Here is a 27,551-nt window from a genome sequence, read left to right as displayed (position 1 = left end):
CGCTTCGGTGGCCCGGGGGGTTCGCCGGTTCAGATCCCAGGTGCAGACATGGCACCGCTTAGCAAGCCATGCTGTGGTAGGCATCCCACATATAAAGTGGAGGAAGATGGGGACAGATGTTAGCTCAGGGCCAGTCTTCCTCGGCAAAAAGAGGAGGATGGGCTGCAGTTAGCTCAGGGCTAATCTTCCTCAAAAAAAACAAAAAAAGATCTCAAAAGCAAAAGGAAAATGGGCAGGAAGAACAACGGAAATAAAAAGAGCACCTCTAGAGACAAGAGTTATTTGGACATTCAAGTCTGAAGCTGCACTTCCGCTTCAACATTCTGGCTCTCAAGAAGCCCAGGTTGCCTGGAAGCAGCCCGTCAGTGCCGCTTAGTTTAATCTTAGGAAGGCCGCTCACCTCTTCCTTCCTCTCCGTACCCCAGGTGAGGGGGCACCACAATCCTCCGCTTCTCTCCGATGCAGACACCAAGTAAACCTTCATCCATGCCAGCAATCACGTAGCCCTGCCCAATGTACGTGTCAAAGGTGCGGTTCCGGGAGTAGCTGGAAAAGAAGAGAAAGAGGTTCCTCACAAGGGACACCACAGCAGCTGTGGACATTAGTCGGTACCATGAGCAGCAACAGGAATGCAGAGGCCTCCAGACCCAGAAATAGGGTGAACCTTAGAATCTGAGGACACAGCCTGGGAACATGCTCCCCTGAAATGGCAAACAACAAGAACCCACACACAGTGTGGGAGCGGCCGCCTGCAGAAACAAGCCCTCCAGCCCTCTGTTTTGGTCAGGTTGTGACTGGGACGCGGGGGACAAGGGGTAACCACACCGAAATGTAGCTAATGTAAATTGGACTGTATGCTTGGTAACCATGTCAAGTTAATGAAAGAAGCATCAAGGGTGGTCCTTATTAGAAACTAAGAATGTGTCATAAGGACAACACCTCCAGTATCTAAAGAGGAGAATATCTGTATATGTGGGACAGGACTATTCGGATTGCTGAGAAAGTATCATACACACTGGGAACAATTCAACTCTGCAGTCTCTGCCAGAGCCAGCCTGAACTCTCCCTAACGTAGTCCCTGCTCACCGAGCTGCCTTCTGGTGAGCACTTGGGTTTCCCAACTGCCACTAGCAGGAGGCCCAAGCATTCTGCTCAGTGGAGAGATCCAGCCTCTGCACAAATTGCCAACTGAGTCCAATCATTGTGAGTTTAGCGAGAACAGGAATCAATTCCCCAAATCCTGATGATTCTTGGATGAAATAATAAAACTTCATGTGCCACGTCTACTACCAAAGTCTGAACCACAGTGGTCTGCACCCATCACCCACCTCTACCTGGTGCAAATGTGGCCAAGAGCCCGTGGTGAAAAAGCCAGTCCATTCCACCATTACCTCATCGAACACAGCCAGAGGATGACTGTCTCAGAGAAGGTTGCCAGCTGAGCAGGGCCAACGAGGTGAAAAGGCAGAACCTGAGGGGCTCTTCCTTCTCAACATCCCTCAGAACCAGAAAGCCAAGGAGCGTGAAGAAATGGTAATAACAGATGATTCTCCTCACCCAGGAGGCAGATTATCTGCATAGTCCCCCAGAGGGGGCTTTGGAGAGGTACCCCCTCACACATTGAAGAGAGAAGCCCCCCACTGAGCAACTTCATCCTCATCCCCCATACAAGCCAGGAGGGCCAGGATGGGAACACAGCAGTGAAGAACACAGGCTGGGCTCTCTAGCATCCTCTAGCCATGAACAGGCCTCTCGCCTTCCCCAGGTTACTACCCGTCCGGCAGGTATTTGGCGATCGTCAGCAGAGCGAAGCCCACCGCTAGGCATTCCAGGAAGAAGAGGACACCTGCGAGATGGGGTCCTTTGTAAAGGGACACCAAGCAGTGGGAGAGATGGCAGGTAGCTCCGAGGAGGGAAGAGCCATCAGGTGGGAACAGTCAGGAAAGGTTCCACAGGGTTGGGAGTGACAGTGGACACTGAGGGCTGCAGGAATCTGCACAGGGGAAGAGCACTGGGGTAACAGCAGGGGCCAAGGCTGAGAGGACGGAAAGAGCCTCAGAAGAGACTGGAGGACCAGGGTGGGCTTGAAGTATAGAGAACTCTGAACAACTCTAAAAGAAGACTTAAATAAATGGAAAACCATCATATTCCCCAATGGGAAAGCTGAGAAGTGGGAAGTCGTCAATGCTCCCCCAAACTAATTTATGAATTTTAAAACAATTCCAATCAAAATCCGAGCAGTGTGTAGCGGAGAAGGGAATGACTCTAAAATTCATTTGGAAAAATAAATAATCAAGAATACTGTTTTGACGGTGCAGGATATAGCAAGCTCTCATTTCTCTAAAAAATTAAAATGTTAGAATATGTATACGTACTTCATTGTATATGTATGGAGGCCCTAGGAAATTAATGACATTAGTTCCTGTGGAGAGAAGAACTGGGTGACTGAGGGACAAGGATAGGAGGAGAATTTTTCACTGAACGCTCTTTCATACTTTTTAGGATTCTGAACCATGTCAATGTATCACTTAGTAGAAAAAAGTGATGTTTAAAAAAGAAAAAGAATCCTCTCTACCACACAAACTAAAAAAAGCAACAATAGTTAAAGGTGTGATCTTGGCCCAGGAATAGCTAGATTAATGGAAAAAGATAAAAATTCTAGACAAAGACCCAAAAGAATATATAAGAATGTGGTACATAATAAAAGTCACATTTTAGATGAGTCAGGGAAAGTTATTCAATAAAGGATGTTGGAAAAACTAGCTAACCATCTGGGAAAAAATTACGTTAGATCCCTATTGTCACACTGAATACCAGAATAAATTCCAGATGGACTGAAGACTTAAACATGAAATCACTTATGAACAAAGAAAAAGACTGGGGGAAATTATTGATATTTACCTCAGGGTGGCAAGAATGGAAGGGGTCAATGGGAAATCATTACATTTTATTATACATGGTTGAATTGTTTTACATATACAATAAGAACATAATACTTTTTAAAATAAAAATTGTAAGAAAGAATATTTTAAAGGCTACAACACTAAAACCATTAAAAGGGTTTGAGGGAAATACAGGCAAATATTTATATACTCTAGGGGTGGGGACAGACTTTTTGGAAAGTCCCCAGAGAGAGAATAAATAAGAATTTCTATAAGAATAAAGGAAACCATAAAGGGGAAGTTGAATATATTTAACAACATAAAAAGTTTACATTTAAATAAGTCAAAAGTCACAATAACCAAAATAAAAATGCAAATAGAGTATGTTTCCAACAATATCCAAACATAGAAGGGTTAATATCTTTAACGTATAGAGATCCTCAAATCAATAAGAAAAGCACAAATACCAATACTCTCACTATAAAAACAGGCAAAAACATGAACAGGTAAATCACAAAAAAAGATAGTCAAAATAGTCAATAAATATTTGAAAGAATTTCAACCTCAGTAGCAATCACAGAAATTCAGATTAAAACTATAAGCTTCCATTTTTCTCCTATAAATTGGCATAGATTATTTATTTTAAAATGATTCTCAGTGTTACCAAGTTTGTAGGGAATGGGCACTCTTAGACAGTGATGGGGAGTAAAACTTGCCTTGAGGACAACTTGGTAGTGTATATCAAAAACTGTAAAAACACACTTAACCTTTGACCCAGAGATTCTTCTAGAAATTTATCCCAAGGAAACAATCTTATACTTTAAAATTTAGCTACAAAAATAATTACTGTAGCCCCTCTTAGTATGTCAAAAGGTAGAAAACAGGGATTGATTACCTAAATTAAATCTATACAATGGAATATTATGCAGCTGTTAGGATGGGCTAGATTGCCATGCACTAAACTGGAAAGCTGTTTAAAACCTAAGAAAATTGTCGTTCCATTAATATGGAAAGAAATCTGATGCACACTAGAAAAATGGTCTTTCAATTAGAAATATAATTCCAGGGAATAAAGGACAGAACCAAGCTCATATCTAACAACACACATATTGAATTTTTTTTATAATAGAAAAAGAATAAAAACAAATCAATAGGAGAATAGTTAAATAAATTTGGTATATTCACCCAATGAAATACTATGTAGACATAAAAAATAAACGATTTCTAGGGGCCGGCCCGGTGGCTCAGTGGTTAAGTGTGTGGGGGACTAGCATTGGCCACCCCAAGATATGTCTCTTTGGCATGAGGATTATTTGGGGCTGGTTACTTTTAATAAACTGCAGACAGGAAAGGAACTCTGAGAAGCAGAGTTTACTTACCCTTTGTTAAGAGACATTTACATTGTAAGGGAAATCTCCATCTGTAAAGGTGTCTCCCTCTCTGTACCAGGAAGAAGGGGGGATGACCTTATCTCTAGAAACTCTTAATCAATGCCAAAGGCAAGGACTTAAATCTGAATTTGTTTACTGTACTTGTGTGGTACTCTCCAATGATCGACTCCCCCTCCACCCCCAACATCTTCCTTTGTCGTTAGCTGAAGATGATATTTAAGGTGGGGGCTTCAGCCATTTTGGCGAGTTGCTCAGCTTCCCTGAGCCTCTCCCATGTATACATGTTACAAAGCTCTGTTCAGTTTTCTCCTGTTATTCTGTCTCACGTGAATTTAATTCGTTCTCTGGCCAGAAGAACCCACAGTGGGTAGAGGAAATGTCTTCCTCCCCTACAAGTGCACACATTCTGCTTTGGCGGCCCAGGGTTCGCTGGTTTGGATCCTGGGTGTGGACATGGCACCGCTTGGCACACCATGCTGTGGTAGATGTCCCACATATAAAGGAGAGGAAGATGAGCATGGATCTTAGCTCAGGGCCAGTCTTCCTCAGCAAAAAGAGGAGGATTGGTAGCAGATGTTAGCTCAGGGCTAATCTTCCTCAAAACAAATAAAATATATACCATATAAAAATTCTTCTGTAATGTTTCTGGATGACTAAATAAACCGGAAGTCTACTACCTCAGGGAGACAGGTAGATTGCTATCTCTACTATGTCTGCTCCACCAGAAGCTAAAGGAATGGTTTCCCAAGCACACATGCCACTTCAATGAGCAAGACACACCAGACGCCTGCTCCTGGCTCCAGGCCATCTGCACAACTGCAGGATAAGCCTGATAAACAAAACAAAACTTTGAATAACAACAGAGGCTCAGTAATTAGCCTCTACGGAACAGGAAGGAAGCTGTAGACAAGCCCTTAAAGCTTGCAAAGTGCTTTCACCTACCTTATCTCCCTAATCAACCATTTCTGAGAAAGGTGCTAATAACAGGTTAAAAGCTGAAGCTCAGGAAGTGAAACGCTGTCCAAAGTCACACAGCCAATGCACCACACACGGAACGGAACCCAGGTCTCCTGGCACCAAGTCTGTTTGGTTCCCATCCTACTGCCTGGACCTCCCTTCTGTTCCCGTCCTATCTTGGACACAATAGGTGGGTTTATACTTGGATAGGGGGAGATGGTGGGAGTCTAGGGTGAGCCTCTCCTTACTATATTTAGTAGGACGTTCTGGAGAGTGAGGGCTCCAGTCATTTCCTTACCTGGAATCAAAGAAGGTGCCGTCCAGAAGTGTGCCATTGTAATGATACCTGAGAAAGTCCCCACTCTGACTTCGCCGCTCACAGTTTTCAGGTACTACCTTATTCTCAATGGAAATGCCATCCTTGGGGTTATGGAGGTCCAATAATGCAACATCAAACACCAGAGATGCCTGTCCAGGAATGTCTTTCCCTAGAGTGGAACATAGGAAGATGATGAAGTCAGGACACAAGATTTAGGAAGTACTTTAACTACAACTTGACACCCACTGTGTCAGGGTAACTCATTCCTTGAAGATTTCAAGCCAAGGAAACAAATGTTCTTCCATGTCTTGGGTGGCCCCTGGTGTCTGACCACGCTGCCTCACCGTGGTGTCCAAGGTGTCTAACCATGGGTTGGTGGGTATAATTTGAAGCCTGACTTCCTCAGAAAAAGGAGCAAGCTGATGTTAATGACATGAGAGACTACTGTGACCATATTTTACATGCTTCTGCTGGCAAATCAAGGCTCTGTGTGGGTGGTTGTGCACCCACATGCAAACCCAAATACATAGCTCTGTGGGTTTCTGTTTGTGTACAAGTGCAAATCATAGACATTTAAAGGCACAAATTCCAAAGCTCAGATCTGGTTCTGGAGAACACTACATAGACTTGTTCTTTGGAATCCACAACCAATTTTTTTAAGAGGCAAAATGCAAAATTCATTCCTTTAAGTGCATCCCAAACAAGATATAAATAAAACTAAAGTTAGCTGAGATAAGATAAAAAAAATGGCACCCACAATCCAAAACATAAATAGTCCTCAAATAATTTCTCTCACTTCTAGATGGTACTGCTTCTCTCGGATGTTCCTAACAGTGAGGATTTATTGAATATCTGCAATGATAATCCACATGAGGAGATTATTAGGCACTAGCTCTCCCTGTAAAGATCAGCATCAACCAGTAAATAACTCTAAATCCAGTAATTTGGGACAAAAGGACATTAACCGACAAACCACCAACCTCAACACTCTTACTTGCCATTTGTCATACCACACAAGGGGTAGGCCTGGCTAAGTGGGCCACACAGCATGGCAATCCTGTGCTCCTTTGATTGGCCCTCTGGCAGAGCCACCTCCCTGCCTCCTTCTCCCCAGAGGAATGATGAAATCTGCTGAAGGCAGGCTGCTGAGTCAGCCTCTGGAATGCAAGGTGTGGTCAATCCTTGAAATGTGGGTGTGGGTATGTGTGAGATAAAACATTAACCTTTTGTACTTTTCTGTATCTTTTAATTTAAGAAAAAAAAAAGCTTTAAAAGTAACCCCAGTGTTTAAATTTTTCTAGCATTATGTCCCAACTGAAAACTTTTTTATAACAATTTTATTGAGATATAATTCCCATACCATACAATGCACCTATTTAAAGTTATACCTGGACAGCTGAGCACAGTATTAAAGTATAAAAAATAACTCTTTTAAATAAATTATTTATATTAAATATTTAAATTATTAATTAGTTAAAATAAATAATATTCCTCATATTAGACTAGGCATCTAGTTTTATTATGTATGTTTATCCGTGTAGATGATGTCAAAAGGATTTGGGAGCCAAGGTGAATAACTCCCACTGGCCAAGGATGACATAATTTGAGCATTGATAAGAATAACAGCATACCTGGGGTTGGGGAGAATTAAGACATATTTATAGCAGTTGTTTTCAAACTTTATTTTTCTTTTAGCAGGGAACTCCCCCCGACTCCACTTTTTAAAGAAACTGTCTGCAGATCTCCAGCATGTAAAACATATAAAAGTGGAGGTAGACAGAGAGGAGGCCAAGCCCATCCACTCAGGCTCCCCTTTTCTCCCGCCCTGTAGACCTACAGAGCCGGGAAACATAGTTTGCAAAATGTTATATTAGGGGCTTATTAGAAGTCAGGTACCAAGGTCAGTAACTTCTTAAATAGCATCATGTGTTCATTTCCATTCCAGTGTGAGGAAGATTCGCCCTGAGCTAACATAAATTGCCAATCCTCTTCTTTTTTTGCTTGAGGACTATTAGCCCTGAGCTAACATCTGTGCCAATCTTCCTCTACTTTGTATGTGGGATGGCTCCACAACATGGCTGATGAGTGGAGTAGGTCCACACCCAGGATCCAAACCTGTGAACCCAGGCTGCTGAAGTGGAGCACACAGAAGTTTAACCACTCGGCCACAGGGCTGGCCCCGTTTCCATTCTTAACTACATATATCTGCTTGTTTAAGTGCCTGGAGGTCTCTTTGTTGTGTCAGCCTGTCAGTATGGTTAAACATGCCTGAAATTCAAATATGAGTAACTAAGAGATTCTACTTATCAGCCAGTATTCTGTTTTCCTTCACAGTAAAACTACAAACAGGACATTAATTCAAATTAATGTTTTTCTAACATTATGCTTTGCATCTGTCCACATGGAGCTAATGTTACAGGTAAAACCCATCATAAAGGTACAAATCAGGGAAAACATGGCAACTCGAGCATTATATGCTAAATTTCTACCTTGCTGTCTACAGCCTTTAGACTGTCTAGTTGAAATCTCATTTCACAGATTGGAAAACACAGGCTGAAGAGGTTGGTGCCCAAGGTTACAGCTTATGAGGCAGTGGCAGAGGGCTTACTTATGAATGCCAATGACCGTGAATAAGTGGAGGTTACTGCACCTCCATCATCAGACAGCAGATGCCCTAGGCTGGCACTGTCCCATAGAACTTTCTGCAGTGATGGAAATGCTCCTTATCTGCACTGTCTGGTATAGTAGCCCTCAGCAACACATGGTTCTTAAGTACAACAAATGTGCCTGTGCAACCAAGGAACAGAAATTTTAAATTTCATTTAATTTTATTTTAATTTAAATGTAAATAGCCACATGGAGCTAGTGGCTACCATATTGGACACTGCAAGTCTACACCCAAAGGTCAGGTGGGTTTCACCAGTAAGTTAAATTAATCACTGCAATAAAAATGACAGATGAGAGTGGCTTGAAGAATGAGAAAGACTTACCATCTCCATCTTCTCCATAGGCCAGAAAAGGAGGTATGGTGATGATGCGCTTTTCCCCCACACACATTCCCAGCAGCCCTTTATCCATCCCAGGAATCAGCCAGCCAATTCCCACATATGTGTCATATGTTTTCATGCGATTGTGACTGAAAACCAACAGAAAGGGGAAAAGTCCCATATCATGAGAGCGTTTCTAGCCCACCCCTCAATAATGTTTTTGTTATCCAAATATTAGCTCCACAATGAGCCCACAACCATCCCTGGTGATAGGCATTTATGGACCTTTGCTCTCAATCAAAGAGCAGAAAGTTGTCAAGTTTATGAAAAGTATGTAATTAAACCACAATGATTCACCAAGACAGGCCTGTTCTTCTATCTAACTAAATACACTATAATGAGAAGAAAGCCCAAAGGACAGACTGTTCTCCAGCTTAGCACCTAACCCCTGCACGTCTCTGTAGCTTCATATGCATTCAGCTTTCCCCTCCTCCTTCCATGGGAAAACTACAAAAATGAACCAAAAACTGCAGGAACGTACTTGGCAACAGGGCTCTTCACTTAACGAGATCTCAAAATGCTGTTAATTTAGATAAAGACAGGTCTCAGATTTTTCTAAGATGTATCAAATTTTGACTCTGGCACTATGAAGCATGAAACATTAACCAAAAGCCTTAAGTAAAGGAGTTGGAACTCGTGAAAGTTGGGAAGAGTCCCTCTTCTGGTTTCTCCATGGGCATAAAAAGCGGGTGAGACAGGAGGAACTAAGGGGCACTTCACTGATGCTACCATGAATGGCGGGACTCACCTCGAATCAAACAGTGTCCCATCCAAGAATGTTCCGTTGTAGTGGTACCTTACAAAATCAGACACCTGGATGGTCCGAGGGCAACTGGGGGGCTTGAAATAAGTGTGAATCTGAACCTGATCTTCAGAATTCCAAATGTCCATCAGAAGTACATCAAAATGAAGCACTGAATTTGGGGGGATCACACCAGCTAGAAATGAAAGAGAGTTCACGTTGAGAAGCTGCTGCCTTTCAGGGCAAACATGTAGGATGCTGCCAATGTGAAAGGAAGCTAAAAGGGTTCAAGGGGTCACTGGTATAATATTCCAAAATGAGCCACACTCCCTCCCTCTTTCCTCCAAATGAAATTGAAAGAAAAGAGAAAAAAAAACCAAAATTTTCTTCTCAACAAGGGTAACATTCAGTACACCTGTGTTAATAACGCCGTCTTTCATATCGAGAAGAAATAAACCTAAGATGAAAGTTTAGCTGTATGTGTGTGGGTGTGTTCACTGCTTCTCATTTTTCCCCAAGCTAAAGCTTTCAAAGAGTCTCTGCTCTGCCAGGACGGAACAGCGTGCAAATGTTTTGGTTGTTTCTGCAGATGTGTTTTCAAACATGGAACAAAAACTTACAAACTCCTTCACTTCCGTAGGCCAGCTTTGGGGGGATCTTCACAAAACGCCTCTCATTGACACACATCCCGACCAGAGCTTGGTCCATCCCTGCGATCAGTTGTCCTTTTCCCACAAACACGTTGAAAGTGGAGTCTCTGTCATAGCTGAAGACCCAAAAAGCAGGGAGAGAGAAGGAAAAGCATAAATAATCCTTCCCTTAGTGAAACCATCCTGTGAAAATGTACTCCTTGACAAGTGAGGTCACTGCAAAATAAAAAGCCTGCAGAGGAGTTACCGACACAAGAAACGTCTTCACTGCACAGGACTCCTAGGCTTGGAATTTTAAATTACCCCAAATGTTGCCAGCAAATCTAGTTAGATAAGCATCAGCATAACTTGTCCTAGAAAAAAATATATGTTGTTATGTTGTTTTGCAAAATAGCTCCCAATTCTTCTAATAAAAAAACAGAGTTTACTTCATTTCTATGTGATTGGTACCTAACAGCAACACCATAGATACTAATGAGCAAATTAACACTGATTTTCTTCTCTCTCTTTTTTTTTAAGTCAGTAAGTTAAACAAAGAGGCAGCATGGTCTAGCATAATAGGTACTTAAACTCTCCTAATCTCAGTTTCCTCCTCTACAAAATGAGAGCAATAATAATAGCCACCTAAGATCCGCGTGATATAACAATGTGAAAAGTGCTCTGAAAACCTAAGGGTTATGCTGATATTATTATAATTACTACAGGTAATAGAAAGTCTGAGGTAGTCTGGAAATCATTAATATATATGTTTTTAAGGCTGATTGGTTTGGCCTTAGGTAGAAAGATAAATAACGGAATCATGGCTAAGACTCAGGTTCCCATCCTCTTCAATGTCATCTTCAGCAACCACCAAGGGTTTGCCTATTAGGACACTGTGCTAGGTGCTCTGGGGGATATAAAAGAAGTGTAAGGCGTGGACTTTTGCCTACAAATACCTTATAAACTGGCAGAGACACCACAGAGTTTCAGACACTGTGTTTAAGAAAACCACTACTGGGGCCGGCCCCGTGGCCAAGTGGTTAAGTTCGAGCGCTCTGCTTCAGTGGCCCAGGGTTTCGCTGGTTTGGATCCTGGGTGTGCACATGGTACTGCTCATCAAGCCATGCTGAGGTGGCGTCCCACATGGCACAACTAGAAGGATCCACAACTAAAAATACACAACTATGTACCCAGGGGCTTTGGGAGAAAAAAGGAAAATAAAAAAAAATCTTAAAAAGAAAACCACTAGGGGCTGGCCTCGTGGCCGAATGGTTAAGTTCGCGAACTCCGCTGTAGGTGGCCCAGTGTTTCGTTGGTTCAAATCCTGGGCACGGACATGGCACTACTTATCAAACCACGCTGAGGCAGCGTCCCACATGCCACAACTAGAAGGACCCACAATGAAGAATAGACAACTATGTAGTGGGGGGCTTTGGGGAGAAAAGAAAAAAAATAAAATCTTTAAAGAAAAAAAAAGAAAACCACTACCGGGCTTGGTTTATATTAATGAAACACGGGAAATAGAAGTCAAGAGTATAGCACCGATTGCATATAACGTAAGGATATACAATAAAATGCTCTATGGCCATTTAAAAATGACAGATTTCTGTTATGGGGATGTAATGTACAGCACGGTGACTGTATTGCATATTCACAAGTAGCTAAGAGAGTAGATCTTAAAAGTTCTCATCACAGAAAAAAAAATTTGTAACTATGTACAGTGATGGATGTTAACTACACTTATTGAGGTGATCATTCCACAATACATACAAATCTCAAGTCATTATGGTGTACACCTGAAACTAATACAATGTTAGACGTTAATTATATCTCAATAAAAAAATTACAAAAAAAAACAATTTTTATTCACTGACACAGAAAGACATACACATTAAGAGAAAAGTGCAGGTTACAGAGCCACAGTATAAAATAATACCATTTTGAATTTACATATAGAGATGCTTATGAAAAAATCTACAAGGTAACAAATGAAGATATTACCAATGGTAATCTATGGGTCAGAGATTTCAGGTGATTTAATTTATTTTCTCTTTAATTCTCTCTTAATTTTTAAAATGATCTTATAATACTTGTGTTATAAAATCTTAAGAGCTGCTGGAATTTATCTCATTAGGATGCATGTGCTGCCCTCCACCTGGTAAATTAATGCCATCCTTTCCTCATTTTTCCTCATGAACGACTCGGGCGAGCAGCACAGCCCACCTCACTGTTGGGGCAGCTTCTGCAGACCTGCCCCCTCTTCCCGTTCTCCTCCCAGTTTTATAGTCCACTTTAATAGCCGCCTTTTCTCCAAGGTCAGTGAATGGAAAGCAAGATTCCAAGTTCAGGCCGACAAGCCAGAGGACAAAAGCACATGGTCAGCTCTGTGCCCAAGACAGCTGTACACCTCCATCCTCTCTCTCCCTCTGGGGGGGTGGGGGGTGGGGGGTGGGGCAACACCACCCCCTAGAATGCCAGCTCTTGAATTTCACTTGGCTGAGCCTCACCATGCCATGCACCATCATCAAACTGGCAGGTTTATGTTAATAATGGACCAGAAATCAAGGCTTCAAAGACTCCCCAGGCACAGAACATGTGCAAACAGCAACAAGGCACAGGCTGGAAACGACTTTATACCTACGTTTTTCATCCACTGAACCTGAATATACTTCCCAAATTTAATGAGAGCTTTTAATAATAACCACTGTTTAGAAGTGTTTATTATGTGTCAGGGACTGTGGCAAACTAAGCTTTTCTATATACTCCCTCACTTAATCCTCATACAACACTTTAAGGCGAGTGCTAATACTCGGGCTCCTTGGAGGTGAAAAAATTTCCCAAGCTCACAAAGTTAGCCAAGTGGGAAAAAAAGCTAGAACCCAGGACTGCCCAACTCTCACCCTCCAGGCACAGGGCCTCCCTAGATGGTGTATAAAAACTGTTGTTGCCTCTCAGTATTCATTTTCATTTCTTCATTTAATGACTACCTAAGCAAAGTGCTGAAAACAAAAAAACACCTTTCTGAAAGAACACATGTAATTTACATACATGGGAAACTAACAACCAAGCCCAGTCTTATCTATGCTGAAAACTGCGACCATCTGGATAAACGTGCCGATCAGTACAACTGGCACAAATTCATGTGCAGCGTCAAGCCCAGAACTGGTCATGAAAATTATTTCTGCAAGCTCTGGAATAGGCACTTATCAGCCTGTCCCAGGTATCTGGCTGACTTACACCTTTTGCAGACATCCCAGTCAGGATCCCGCAGGAAACAGATTATATGCCCAAATTAGGCAGTTCCAGGAAAGTTTAATAAAGGCATTGTGTGCAAAGGTATATGCAGGGTACAGAGAAACACAAGGGACAATGTAATACCTCTAGGGACAAGTAGGGGACGCTGTTGGGCCTAAGGGATCCCTGGACAGAGAGCGTGGCTAAGAAGCTAAGTTGGGACCTTTGTTCTAGAGACACAGGTCATGGTGACCCCACAGGCAGGGAATCGGGGGAATAAATATCTCCATCTCACTCTCCTCCCTCCCTCTGATCTTCTGCTGATGTCCCATTGGCTGGACCCAGCCAGAAGCCAGACGACAAGGGGGTCACAGATAGAACACATACTATGCACACGTACTCCATACAGGTCAGCCTCCCAGAGCAAAAACAAGTGGAACCAGGGGAGAGTGGACCCAGAAAGGCAAATGGAAATCATCCAGCACATCCAACATCCCCCTTTCCTCTCCACCAGCTTATTTTTCTCCCCAGCTCATTCACTGCTGCAGACCTTTCCATGGCTGCCCCTGACACCTCTACCTTCCCCTGCCCCAAGACGGTGGTGTGAGGTTGCTGCAGCACCCTCCAATGATGTTCTTCAAGATTATCAGCCCAAGGACCACTAAGACAGGAGACATCATGTAAAACCCATCACATTCAACTCACTGAACTGCCTACACACAAGCGCACGTTCTCTTGCAGCATATTCCTCAGGATAAGTAACCACCCCTGTGGCGGTATTCTTAAAGCATAAATACTCTGGCTCTATTTCTGAATGTAGGGTTCAATCTGCACTGAGGATGAACTTTCAAAAGAACACATGGCAAACTGAACACACTCTCTCCCTAGAGCCCTCAAAGCCTATTCCATCCCCCAAGCTCCTCATCTTCTCTATAAAAAAGGACTTAGGAAACCAGAGAGGGGACACTTGCTGTCAAGAGATGGCAACAACATTTTGGCAGATGGAAAGGGAATGGCGGAGCAGGATCTGACCTGGAAGAGAAGAAACAGAATGCAGGTGTATGCAAAAGGGGATCAGGACAAGGCGGGAGCTGTGTGCCTCCCAGGGTCTGCAGAGGCAGGAAGGGCAGAAGGAAGCCTGGAGCTTGAAAGTCTGCATTCACAGCAGCACATCCCACCTGGGAGCCCCTTGCCCAGTTCTAGCAGCTTGGCAGCTATAATTTTAAGCTTTATGGAATTAACTGGTTTTTAAAAATTCTGTGCATATGTATTACTTTTAAAAATTAATTTAAAACTTTCTGCAAAAAATTGACACAGACTTTTACTACTTGTTGCTGAGATTATTTTGATCTCAGATCCAGAAACAAAGGAAAAATGGCCATTACAGAGGGAGGGAAAACTGCCCTGCTGTTAGCACTGAGGTCCTGATCAGTGGCGACAGGAAAAGTCAGTTTGCTCTAAATGCCAGGTTTAAATTCAGTTTAGACAAATAAAAACCAAATATGTTACTCCTCTCCATCTTTATTGAGGTATAATGGACAAATGAAAATTGTACACGTTTAAGGTGTAAGATTCAATGTTTGATATACAGCGTGAAATAATCGCCACAATCAAGCTAATGAACATATCCATCTCCTCACATAATTACCATTTGTTTTCTTTCTTTCTTCCTTTTTTGTGGTGAGAACACAAGATTTACCCTCTTACCAAATTTCAAGTATACAATACAGTGTCGTTAACTATATTCCCACTGCTGTACACTAGACTGAATACGTTTATTTGAACATTAAAGAGACTGCCATATTTGAGAATTCATAACAAGGGGGAAGCAAGGTAATAAAGAGCCAGCCCACTGGGCATGGGAACCACCTTTTGGGTGCCTGAAAGTTGGTGCAGTCTCGGGCCAACTCAGATGTCTGGCTCACATGGAACCTGCTTGACATGAGGACTTGTGGTCCAGCCAAAGTCCTTGGTGAATGGGACTAAAACATGCACATGCATGAAAGCAGAAACTCACCTCCTAGCTGTCTGCCAAACCCTGGGATAACCCAGGGGAGATTCCACACCCTCCCTGGCTGAGTTCCTCCACTGAGCCTGGGCCCAACTGCAGACTCAAAAGAGGGGAAACAAAGTTTGACTTTTCTGTCTCCCACCACTCTCCCCACACAACTAGCTCCCAAAGGTGACTCTGGGCTTCCCAGATCTTTTGCCCAAGAGTATTTCCCTCAAACAACTACCTCCAATGAGCCCAGGCAGGGGAAAAAGGCAAGTCACTAATGAACTGGCAAACTACCTATCTGCTACCCAGATGGAAAAATGAGAGAACATTGCAACAGAGGAAGAGAAGAGAGGACCGAGTAAGAGGGAAGGAGGGAAGTAGAGAAGGAATCCATTCATATCTCCACAGACGATCAGACTCTGAAATGTGAGCAGTTGGCTTGGATGGTCTCTGGAGAATTAAAATGATTAAAAGAAAAACTTTGCAAAGTAAAATAAAATCATTACATTGCTATTGTGGGTTTTTGTTTTCAAGCAACTGCTCAAGTTGAAATATCAGTTCTCTACAAATAATTCTTCTCTTACACAAGTTCTCAGCCCAGTAAAATATAGCCAAATCAAATAATCAATATGATTGTAGAGTTGCTTTCAATGACCCACAAGTGAAAATTAAAAGCAATGCCATTAAGTGTTCACAGGGGTATTAGGGTAGCGTGCCAATGGCCTCAGGAAACCCAAGTGAGAAGAACAGCCTGGAGGCTAGACTCTTTTCCTAAAGTTAGCAGAACCACACCAGGCTAACACACAAGCAGCAGCTTCCCTTTCACCACACAGCTCTTCCACAGAAAGAGCTGTTGTGCAGATTCACACTTTAAAAGCTCCCTGCCTAAGTGAACATGTCCTGACCTGACCAGTCTCCTCGCCTCCATTTAACCCCTCCAGGTCACCCTGACACCATCTAGGGTGCTGCCCAGTACACTGGCTCTTCTCTGAGAAAAAGTCCAGCAGAAGGGGTGAGCCCTAACACCCCTTCACTTAGCCCCCACCAGGGTAGGCACCGGACCCAAATGGAACCAATCCTATTCTCTCCTGGGAATGCAGAATTAAGACAGATACCAGTTAGTCAGTGTGGCTGGACCCAAGAAGCCATGAACATGGCATGGGAAGTCTGCTGGAGCTTTCCCTTCAGGGAGGCGAAGAATGAAATCCCTGTGCAACCCCTCAGGGAGATGCAGAAAGTCACCTCAGTTCATGATACTGGACCCTCAGGGGAAATCGGAGATCCTTCCAATAAATTCCCTCCTATTCTGCTTAAGCCAACTGGAATGGGTTTCTGTGTCCTCCCCCAACCCCACCTTTGAGGGCAGGGGTGTTTGTTTTTTTAGACAGAATTTATTTTTTAGAGTAGTTTTGGTTCATAGCAAAACTGAGAATGTACAGAGATTTCCCACATACCCCTTGCTCCCCCACATGCATAGCTTTCCCCATTATCAACCTGCCACACCATAGTAGTACATTGGTTACAATCGATGAACCTACCTTGACACATCATTATCACCCAAAGTCCACAGTTTACATTAGGGTTCACTCTTGGTGTTGTACATTCTATGGGTTTGGATAAATGTATAAAGACATGTATCCACCATCGTAGTATCATATACAATAGTCTCGCTGAGGGACAGGGATTTTGGTCTGTTTTATTCTTTCCTATGTCCTAGCACCTAGAACAGCAGGCGCTCCATAAATATTTGTTGGATGAATAAATAAATGGATAAATGTGTAAAATGAAGTTGACTTCTGTTAATGAGTCTGATTCTTTTAGAGCAATGGTTTTCAAAGTGTGGTCCTCAGACCAGCAGCATCAGCATCACCTGGGAACTTGTTAGAAATGCAAGTTCTCAGGTCCCACCCTGGACCCACTGAATCAGGAACCGTGTAGAATAAGCTCTCCCGGTGATTCTGATGCATGTGCACTTTGAACACCACTGTGTCAGAGCAGCGCATCCAACAGGGCATGTGGTGGCACACAATACCATTTACTGAACATCTGGACCTTAAGGGCCTGCAAATGGGCCTGGAGGCTGTGAATGAACTGACCAGAGTTTGTTTTCCTAAAGATAACAGAACATCTTAAACTTCAGTCCCCAGAAGGAAACAAGAGCAAACAGAGACGATCATCTGCCTCACCCTTAGTGCTAGGAAGGCTATGGAACGCCTAAAAAACGGAATCACTAGTGGCTGACAAGTTGCTCCCAAGAGCTGGAGAATGAGCAGGAGCCCCAGGGAAGCCTGCGGGTGAGAAGCTGCTGTCTTCTTCCGTCTGAAGCAGCAGCCACAGGAGCATATTAACGGGCCCACGGAAGCTCCAAAATAAAACGAAACCATGTCTGAGTCAGTGGCCAAGGGCTGAAGGGCTGGAACTCCTGGCAACTGCAAATGCCCCTAAGCAGAAAAGACACCACTGCTCCCAAGCGCCAGGCGGAGATGCAGGAAGAAAGGTCTGGGGAAAGAAACACCCTTTGTGCTTTATGGCTCTGGTCAGGGTGACAGCCACCATTTTCTTCTGGGAGAAACTTTCAAATCAGCAGCCAAAGCCCCAAAATCCCTTAGATTTTTCCTCCCCTAAGATCTTTGGGCAGAAAGAGCAAAGTCATGCCCTAATACTTCATAAATTCCCAAAGTAATGGCAGCCCTGGAGAAAAACTCACATTAGTGAAGCACCTACTGTGTGCCTTACCCCTTCCACTGTCCACACCACAGCCACAGGGACCTTTGTAGAATGCAAGTCTGATCCCTCACTCCCCTGATGATCCCTCACCCCAATTAAAACTCTCCAGTGGCTCTCCACTGTCCTTAGACTAAGTCTAAACTCCACAGCCAGCAGACGAGCTCTGGCAAAAGCTGGCGCAGCCCCTCTCTGGCCTCCTCTCACCTCTCCTTTTTTCCCCTCTGTGACTCCCCTACTCCCACTCCAAGCTCAGGTCGTACTGAACAGCTTTCACGCCCCTGCACAATGCTCCCACCTCCAGGCCCCGCATAGGCTCTTCTTTCTACCAGCCGTCCCCTTTCTTCCCCCAACCCCCTCACCCCTCAGCTCCTCCTGGTAAATTTTAATACTCCTCAGGTCTTATCCCTGCAATCCCAGGCCATCCTGACAACCCCTCACCGCCCACCCCCCCACACACACTCACACAACATACAGTTAAGGCTTCTGTGTGCTTCCGTAGCTCCTTGCCTTTCTTCCATCATATATACGGATAGACTATAGACTTTGGCCTAGGTTCAAAGCCCCACTCCACCACTTAGTAGCTAGCTATCTTGAGCAAATTACTTGGACTTTCTGAGCCTCAGTTTGTTCTTTTGTAATGAGATACCTACCTCACTGTCTTGTCAGGTTAAGTGAATTAATTTGAAATTAAATGGATTAATATATGTAAAGGCATGTGGTAAAAACTATAAGTGAACTCTGCTTGAAAGACAGAAGTGTGTGCTATTATTCTTTCTGTACTTATGACACTACGTAATTGCCTGAACTATAAGCAGTAGGGGCGAGGAGGGGACACCATCTTCACACGCAAACACTGCACACACACTTGTGGAATGGACGGTATCTCCTCTGTACTCTTTCCACTATCCCACACTGCCTCACAGTGGTTGCCATGCCCAGAGGGTAGAAAGTATTAGATGACTTGTTCTAGCGGGAATTATTAATCACCACCAGCACAAGCAGGAAAGTCTTCCCTATTTTCGGACTAAAGAATCAATGACAAGAAGATATGTGAATGGTCAATAAACACATCAAAAGATGCTCAGCATCATTGGCCATTAGGGAAACGCAAATCCAAATACCACTTCACATCCCCTAGGAAGGCTATAATCCAAAGACACACAATTCTAAGTGTTGGGGAGAACGTTGAGAACTAGAACCCTCACACATTGCCGGTGGGAATGTAAAATGGTGCAGCCACGTTGGAAAACAGTTTGGCAGTTCCTCAAAAAGCTAAACATAGTTACCACAGGACCCAGCAATTCCACTCTTAGGTAAATAGCCAAAAGAAATGAAAACATATATCCACATAAAACCTTGTACATGAGTGTTCATAACATCATTATTCATAATAGCCAAAAAGTGTAAACAATCCAAATGCCCATCCACTGATGAACAGATAAACAAAATGTTGTATGGCCATCCAATGGAAGATTAAACAGCCATAAAAGGAATGCGACACTGATACGTGCTACAACATGGATGAACCGTGAAAACATCATGCTAAGTGAAAGAGGCTGGACACGAAACACCACAAACTGTATGATTCCATAAAGAGAGAGAAAGTAGATTAGTCATTACCTTGGGCCGGAGGGGAGGGGGGAACTGTTAATGGGTCCAACATTGCTTTTTTGAAGTGACGAAAATGTTCTGGAATTAGATGTGATGGTTGCACAACTGCGAATATACTAAAAACCAATGAACTGTTCACTTTAAATGGGTGACTGAATGGCATGTGAATTACATCTCAATAAAGCTGTTTAAAAAAAAGAAGCAACTGAAATAACAGTAAGAATGACCATTTCTAAGCACTTGCTATGTGCCATGTAGTATGCTAAACAGCTTTTGTATATTCACTCATTTTCTGGAATTTCAAAAAGGGCAAGAGAGGCTAAGAGTATTTTTGAAAAGATAACTTCAGCAATGAGCTAGCACAGCCTAGGGCACACAGCCGATGCCTGACAAACCGTTCTCTTTATCTAGTCTGTTGATTCACTGAGAAAAGTGTGGGCACAGACCCAGGTTTGTAAGGTAGCCTTGCGGAGAAGAGCGGCCCGGAGCTGCAGGAAGAGAGGCCTGTTAACCCTAACGCTAAACTGGCGTGAAGCCGGGAGAGGTGGTGTGATCTTGGGGCAGAGCTGAGGGCGGGAATGATGGGCACGGTGTAGGGCCCCATGGCAAAGCTGAGTGACTTGACCAGGACTTTCTCCCACCCAAGGGAAGTTTTTGTAAGGCCGGAAACGGAGGGCAGTGGTAGAGACACGCAGACTCTGGACTTGGATGGTCTGGGTTTCAATCCGATTCCGCTTAAACAAGTTTCTTAGCCTCAAAAGCCTCAAGTTACCTCACTGGCAAAATGAGGATGAGTGTACCTGCCTCAGAGAACTGCTGTGAGAATGAAATGAGTTCATTATATGGAAAGCTCTTAGAACTACCCTGGCACATGGTAACAGCTCCATTAAGGTTAGCGGCTGCTATCATCATCACCATCATCATCATCACCACCACCATCATCACCATCATCATCTGCCAGACGCCTCGTCTGACCGGATCCGTACTCAAGGGGCCTGCTGGAAGGAACAGTAAAGGGGAGGCGGCGGATGGACGTCAACATTTCCTCTTGGGGATCTACTCGTGGAGTGACCATTTTACACAGATTTCGCGGGTGTAAATGCGCTGGGCGGAAAGGGAGGGCGTGATTTGTCCCAGCCCCGCTGCTCAAGGCCCTACCCAAGATGCCAGTCCGCGGCGGGCTGGCGGGCGGGCCTGGGGAGCGCTGGGGCCGGGAGGCTTGCCCCCGGGCTGAGCGATTTAGGGTCGGGAGCGGCCGGGGAGGGGGAGGGCGAGGGAGGAGCGCGGGCTGGCGGGGCGGGGCCAGGGGAGGTCCGGCGGGAGGGAAAGGCCTGTCCGGAGAGAGGGAAGCGGACAGCACCGAGGGCGCGGCAGCCTCGGACTCGGAGGCCGGGCTGGGCGCTCGGGGCGCGGTACCTGGAGTCGAACTTCTGGCCGTCGGGGAATGTCCCCACGTAGTGGTAGCGCACGAAGTCGCCGCTGAGCACAGTGCGCGGGCACTCGTCGGGCACGAAGCGCCGCTCGATCTGCAGCTCGGTGTCCGAGCCCAGGCCCAGGCCCGCCACGGGCGCCGCCTGCCCGGTCACCCAGAGCAGCAGCAGGAGCAGCGGCGGCGGCGGGGGCCGCCAACCCCGGGCCCTGAACGCCATCGGGGGCGGCGAGGAGAGGAGCGGGCGCGGGGCGCGGGGCGCGGAACGGGCTTGGGAGCGCGGAGCTCGGGCGGCGCGGGACGGGCCTGGGTGCGCGGCGGCGTTTGCAAACGTGGAACAGACTCCCGGCCCTCCCCGGGCGGCAGCAACCTCCCCCCTCGCCCGCCCCCCGGCCGCAGCCGACCGAGGGGAGGAGCCGCGGCCGCGCGCCGGGGCGGGCCTGCTCCGCCCGCCGCCGCCCGGCCCCCCGCGCCCGGCGCGCTGGCCCGCCGGGAGAGAGGGCTGGAACGTCAGAGGGACCGGCCCCGAGCGAGGAATCGGCAGGTCCTCGGCCCGAAGTTGGGAGAGAAAAACGTTTACGGCCCAGCCGACCCACCGATCTCCGCCAGTTCCTGGGACTCTCCAGGTTCAGGGCCACAAGGGACTCTTACGTGGCCGCGGATCCAATTATCCCTTGCTGCTTTCGGGGAGGGAGCGAAACTTAGATTTAAAAAAAAAAAACTTAGTTACAAGGATGCATTCTACATTGAAAAAAGACTGAAACCATTCTTCAGGATTTTTTCCCCCGTATTTTCTTGTAATACTTAGAGAAAGGAGGAAGCATGTATTGGGAGACCCCCCGACAGCTGTCCAGACGAAAGTTGCTAACTGTGAGCATTCCCCAGTCCATCAATAGATGCCCTGTGAGCTGATACTTAATAGCGAACTTTCCACATGACCCCACACACGTGACTAACCTGGGTGGGCCTTCACAATAGAGACCCAGATGCCGCGGGAAAGTCATTTGAGCAGTTAAATGCATTCTTACCTTAGAATTGGTGGTTGTTTTTTATTAAAACTATGGCCTAATGGAAAAGCAAATCACCAAGGGTTTCTCAGCTCATTTTGGAAGCATACAATCCTGATACCAAAACCTGCAAAAGAGCAAGAGAGAGAAAGAGAGAAACTGGGCACCAATCTAATTTATAAATATAAAGGCAAAAATATTAAATAAAGCGTGAGCCAATTGAATTAAACAATTTATTAGGGGAATAATACACCATTATGTGGACTATGTAGGTGACCTTCTGCAAGTGACAGTCTCAGTGTTTTCTGTAAGATGAAGATAAAACATGATGATGATAAGATTATTATAGATCTTATTAGATCGCAAGATCTAATGAGAAGTGACATGTAGCACTAAAGAAATGCTCGTTGTTCCTCACACAGCTTATTCTATTGAAATAGACAACCTATGAATATAATTCGTCCTATTAACACTGGTTATTTCTAGGTGGTTGGATTTTGAGTGATGATTTGCTTTCCTCTATCTACTCCTCAGTATTTCTTTATGGTTTTTAATGACTATGTCAGGTTTTTATTAAAATGATCAAGTTTTACACAAAGACAAACAAAAAGTCAACCTCATTCCAGTCAGGAATCTTCCACCTCCTTACTGTGAGTGGGCAACACATGCCACGTCTCTGGGCCTCAGTTTTTTCATCTATAAAATGAAGTGGTTGATTTGTAAGACTTCTTTCAGTTCTAAAATTCTATGATCCTGTGCCAGAGAAGACACCCCAGGACAGGAAGGAAGACAGATGGAGGAAGAGACAGGCTGAGTGGTGACTGCCACTTCTGTTCTGCCTTTTAGGGCTTCCAAGTGGTTTAATTTCTTGTCATTCCTTTAAATGTGTTAATACTCTGGTCACATAGTATGTGTGCTCTTCAACAGTCTCTTTAAATCCTAACAGACATTCTTTGAATTGAATTTCTGCAGCAATCTACCAAAGAGAAAATTTACCTCTTGACTTTAGTGACTAATTAAAACCAAGCTGAATCTTTAAAAAATTATTAAGTTTCTGGGGGTTACTTTGTGAGGACTTAAGCCTAGAAACTGAATTTCACCTCAGGAAAAGTCAACAGTAGACTACAAGCTCAGAAAGATAAAGAGGTGAACGGGCTTGAGAAAAGGACCGGAAAGAAGAGAAGGGTATCGGAATAGAAAAAGGAGAGGAAGTGAGAGAGAAAGGCAGTAAGAAGGGAAAAACAGAAGATGAGAATCAGTGAGAGAACAGAGAGCCAAGGAACGAGAGAATGTGACACAATCAGAGAGAAAGACATAATAAGAGAAGCATCCAAAAGGTCGGAGGCCAGCATGAAGGCGTGGAACAGCATGGAGCAAGAGAAGGGGGCTCTGGAAAAGGATTGGTCTGAATAAAAGACAGAAATCCAGGTTCCGTCCCATCCTCCTCCATACAAGAAGTTGAAATGTTTGCAGGAAAAATCAAACATAATCCTGCAAGTGAAGCAGGGCAGTAAAGAAAGAATTCCTCTGTTCTTCGAGCCTGAAATAAAGGAGGACTCGTGAATCAGATCTTCTAAGAGCAGTAAACCCTGGAGGCTAAGCTACTTAAACTGTTAACTTGGGCTTGGCACACACTGAGCGGAGATAAAGAAAAGGCCAGCATTAAGAAAAACATCCCCCGAAAGTCCATCTGAGCTGAACCTGAGGCGAATGAGAAGTAAGAGAAATTTGTTTCCAGCAATGCCCTCTCTCCTTCCCTCCCCAAGAGTTTCCAGGAAATTCTCCCACCCGCAGAATTGACAACACACCTGAAGTTACCATGTGGTTTGATGAAAAAACCTGGACCAGAAATCAGACCACCTTGGTTGTAGGGCACCCATCCCCCTACTCTCTGAGCCTCAGTTTCCTTATTTGTAAAATGTCTTGCCTGCCTCCATAGAGTTTCTGGAGGATCAACCAAAGCAATATATGAGGGATGGAAGTCTGCCAAGTACTATGTAAATGTGAGGAATCACTTCCATCTCTGAGTAATAGAAGACCCAACTCAAAATCACTTAATCCGTAAGTCAGGACCAGCTGCAGCCACCTTTCTACAATTGGGCCAACACCAAGTCCCTTTGGCTGGCCTTGAGAATGAATCTAGTACCTTAGGATGGGGCAGAGGGGTAGAAAAGACTGAGGTGGGGGGTACAACAGGGAGGGAGTACAAAGAAAGCATCTCTTACTCAGCTGGGCTGGGAGCCTCAGTGCAAAGTGCAGGATGGCTCCGTGTGCATTCATGGTTGAAGAGTAATCACTTTACTCTCTCTCGTGAAAGGAACTGTACCTGCAGACCCGTCCCGATGCTACAGGAATAAGTAAAGGGTGATGGGTAAGAATAACGGTTTAGAATTATAACCACCAGGGAAAGAATTCCTGTTTGCCTCATTGGTTAATGGATGAGATGTTTACATTGACTTTCACAATCAGAAAACTGGGCTGAATTAGAGAGATGGCCCTGTGTAATAAAGAATCTGACTCCAGGACCGGCCTGGTGGCTCAGCAGTTAAGTGTGCATGTTCCGTTTCTCGGAGGGCCCAGGGTTCCTCGATTCGAATTCCGGTGCAGACATGGCACCGCTTGGCAAAAGTCATGCTGGGGTAGGCGTCCCACGTATAAAGTAGAGGAAGATGGGCATGGATGTCAACTCAGGGCCAGTCTTCCTCAGCCAAAAGAGGGGGATTGTTAGTAGTTAGCTCAGGGCTAATCTTCCACAAAAAAAAAAAAAGAATCTGGCTCCATTTTGGATGTTGACCACTGACAGCTTTCAAGCGCCATCTCCACTTTCCCCTTCTGTCCCACATGTGGGCAAGCTGATAAGAAAGCCCACACACTTCTTCCCTTGACACCAGAGGAGAAGTTCAAACCACACAAAGCCTTGGCCTGTGTGCAGGAACGCCCACCCAGGTTTCACTCCCTAAACACAATAAAACTAGGGCCACTCGCCTTCCTTTTGCTGAAGCCGTTTTTGGACTGGCTTAGGTGGCTGACCTGCTCTCCCAGAAAGCCTCAATATATGAGTAATACATTTCTTCCTCCCCTCTTGGTGAACATGTGGCATCATCAGTCTTGACAGTGAACCAATTTGGGGTGGTCGGGGGGGAGTCCATCACGCTTCTGCAGAGTGACCATAACACCGTGCATATCACTCTGGATCAGTAACCAGGAAACTTTCTAGTCTGTCAAAATACATAAAGAACCCAGACTTGTGTAAACAGGTGGATATAAGTAGCAAAAGGATGTTCACTGCTTTATAAGCTCTAGCATACTAATCATCAAGGAGGGATGCCTAGAATGCAACCCAGGAGGTGGGACTGGGTAAGGCTGTCAGACTATTGAACTGCACAGCTGTTATTTTTCCCTGCTCAGCCTCCCTTTCCTCTTCCTCTCTCTCTCTCTCTCTCTCTCTCTCTCAATCTCTTTCTCTCTCTCCTCCTCTCTTTCTCTCTCTGTTAACAGCACCTTGATTTTGCTTTGAGGAACTATCCCTCCCCAACTGTTCGTCTATATAGCTTGGGTAAAGCTGATCCCACCCCTGGGAATTAGGGTGAGCACGTGACAGGCGTGGCCAGACAGAGTACTCCATCTCCCTAACCATAGTGATTGTTTCCATGACAGCTATGTGACCCTTGCTAAGCCAATGCGTATAATACATGGAAGTCTTACTGGAACTGAAAAAGAGTTTTCTTCCAGTTGGGGCTGCTAAATTGTTGGCCACCTTTGGCTTCCAGTGGCCATCTTTGCCCCCACGATGGAAGAAACTACATGAGAATGAAACAATGCAAAGCAAAGTGAAGCTGAGAGAGAGAAATTGCTAACTATAACATTTCAGCACCCAGATCCAGCCATTCATTCCTGAAGTTCCATCCCATGACATTTCACATATGTGAGCCAATAAATTCTTTTATTTTATTTCTTAAAACAGTTTGACTTGGATTTTTGTCTATTGTTGTTTTCAAGAGTCTTGACTAATACTTGCTTCAATGGAGTTATCAATCCCTGGGTCTTCTTGCTAATAGATCAAATCATTGTGTTAGGCAAACATTTGAATCGGTCAAGACTCTTTCAGTTGCAAGTGAGAGCAACTCAACTCAATTGGTTTCTGCATAAAAGTATATCCTAAGGTTTTCAGATTATGTGCTTGCTTGCTATAGGTCACTACTTGTGACTGGTGAACGTTTCGTGTCTTTTCTTTTTCTTTTTCCTTCTTCCTTCTTTTCTTTTACTTTAGGGGCATAGCTTGGCCAGCAACAAGCCTCTGCAGGAGGAAAGGAACAATTCTCATCCAGCTTGGTTGGTGTGAGCCACTTAGATCTACTCTGGCATGCACCATGGAGTTATCTGACAGGCGTTGGGCGTGATTAGGCAGTGAGGTCTGGCCTGACATCCCTCTCTTTATGGAGTCTCAGGGTCTCTTCACGTGATCTCTACCCCTTAGTTAGTCTGGGCCTCCTCGTGGAATGGTGGCTTCAGGGCAGTTGAACTGCTTACATCCCTGAAGCCCTCAGGAGGGACTATTTCAAGAGAACCAAGTGGAAGCTAGATGACCTTTTCTGATCTAATCTCAAAAATGAGACATCACTTCCACTACTTTCTACTAGATACGAGCAAATCACTAAGTTTGGTCTAGATTCAAGGGAAGGGGCATAGACCCCACCTCTCCATCGGGGGAGTGTCAAGGTCATTTGTAGAAGACAAATAACATGAGAGAGACTATTGCAGCCAACTTGGATAATACAATGTGCCACAATAACTAGTCATAAGATACTAAATTATAAATCACAATGTCGAGATATTGACTTACAGTAGGAAACATGCCTTCCCACTGACCCCAATACTCAGATCTGACTAAAACACTCTTTTCCTCATATTGGGATCCGATATACTACACTGTCAGAATGTTGCAGGTGAGAATAGAACCAGAGCACAGGGGTTGGGTGGTCTTGAAGGCTATTTCCTTTAAGATGGGGCAAAATTTGGTCAATTTTATGCCTTATTCCAAATGGTGCACATTTCTCTAGTGAGCAGAACATTCCTGTTTACAGAGTTTGTGTCACTAGTGGACAATTCTGGACAAACACTGCCTGATTGCTTTTCCTTGGTTCTCCTATTCTAGAATCTTTAGACCAACTTCCTTCTGTAACACAATTTTAAGTTATGTTTTCTTCGTTTCTCAATCACGTATTCCTGACACTGTATTCTTGACTAGATGAGGATGTCTTGCAAGGTATCTACAGGCCACTTACTGCCCATGTAACTTGCGTGAACAGCTGGATTGGTTCTCAGAGGGAAACCTGATTTCCAAGTTCTGGGACACGTCAGTGTAACAGTGCATGTCTGTTCATAACCTTTTGTGTGTTTATTTGGATTTTTGCTAATAAATATGAAAGAGCTCCTCATATATTTTAGGTATTAACTATATTGAATGCCACATTTGAGGGAAATATTCCCCATGCTGTTACTTTTACTTCCTTTGTGGTTTCTTCCACTATGTCAAAGCTGAAACAATTATCACAACTTCACCTATTAGATACATTT

The 27,551-nt window shown here is 44.5% G+C and overlaps 1 protein-coding gene across 1 annotated transcript in view; it reads right to left on the bottom strand.

Annotated features, from left to right (window-relative positions):
* Positions 1-21,359, bottom strand: part of FKBP9 (FKBP prolyl isomerase 9) — a 40,069-nt gene extending 18,710 nt beyond the window's left edge. The window contains exons 1-6 of the mRNA XM_046669534.1: positions 20,955-21,359; positions 9,959-10,104; positions 9,345-9,534; positions 8,540-8,685; positions 5,529-5,718; positions 401-546 (exon numbers count right to left, since the gene is read on the bottom strand). Of these exons, the coding sequence (XP_046525490.1) occupies positions 401-546; positions 5,529-5,718; positions 8,540-8,685; positions 9,345-9,534; positions 9,959-10,104; positions 20,955-21,187 (1,051 nt within the window). The 5' untranslated portion in view covers positions 21,188-21,359. The remainder of the gene's footprint in view (positions 1-400; positions 547-5,528; positions 5,719-8,539; positions 8,686-9,344; positions 9,535-9,958; positions 10,105-20,954) is intronic.
* Between the last annotated feature and the right edge of the window lie 6,192 nt (positions 21,360-27,551).

This window comes from Equus quagga, chromosome 8 (assembly GCF_021613505.1).
Source record: "Equus quagga isolate Etosha38 chromosome 8, UCLA_HA_Equagga_1.0, whole genome shotgun sequence".
Taxonomy (NCBI): Eukaryota; Metazoa; Chordata; class Mammalia; order Perissodactyla; family Equidae; genus Equus; species Equus quagga.
Note: the sequence above shows the minus strand (reverse complement) of the source record. Positions and strands in the feature narration are given on the sequence as shown.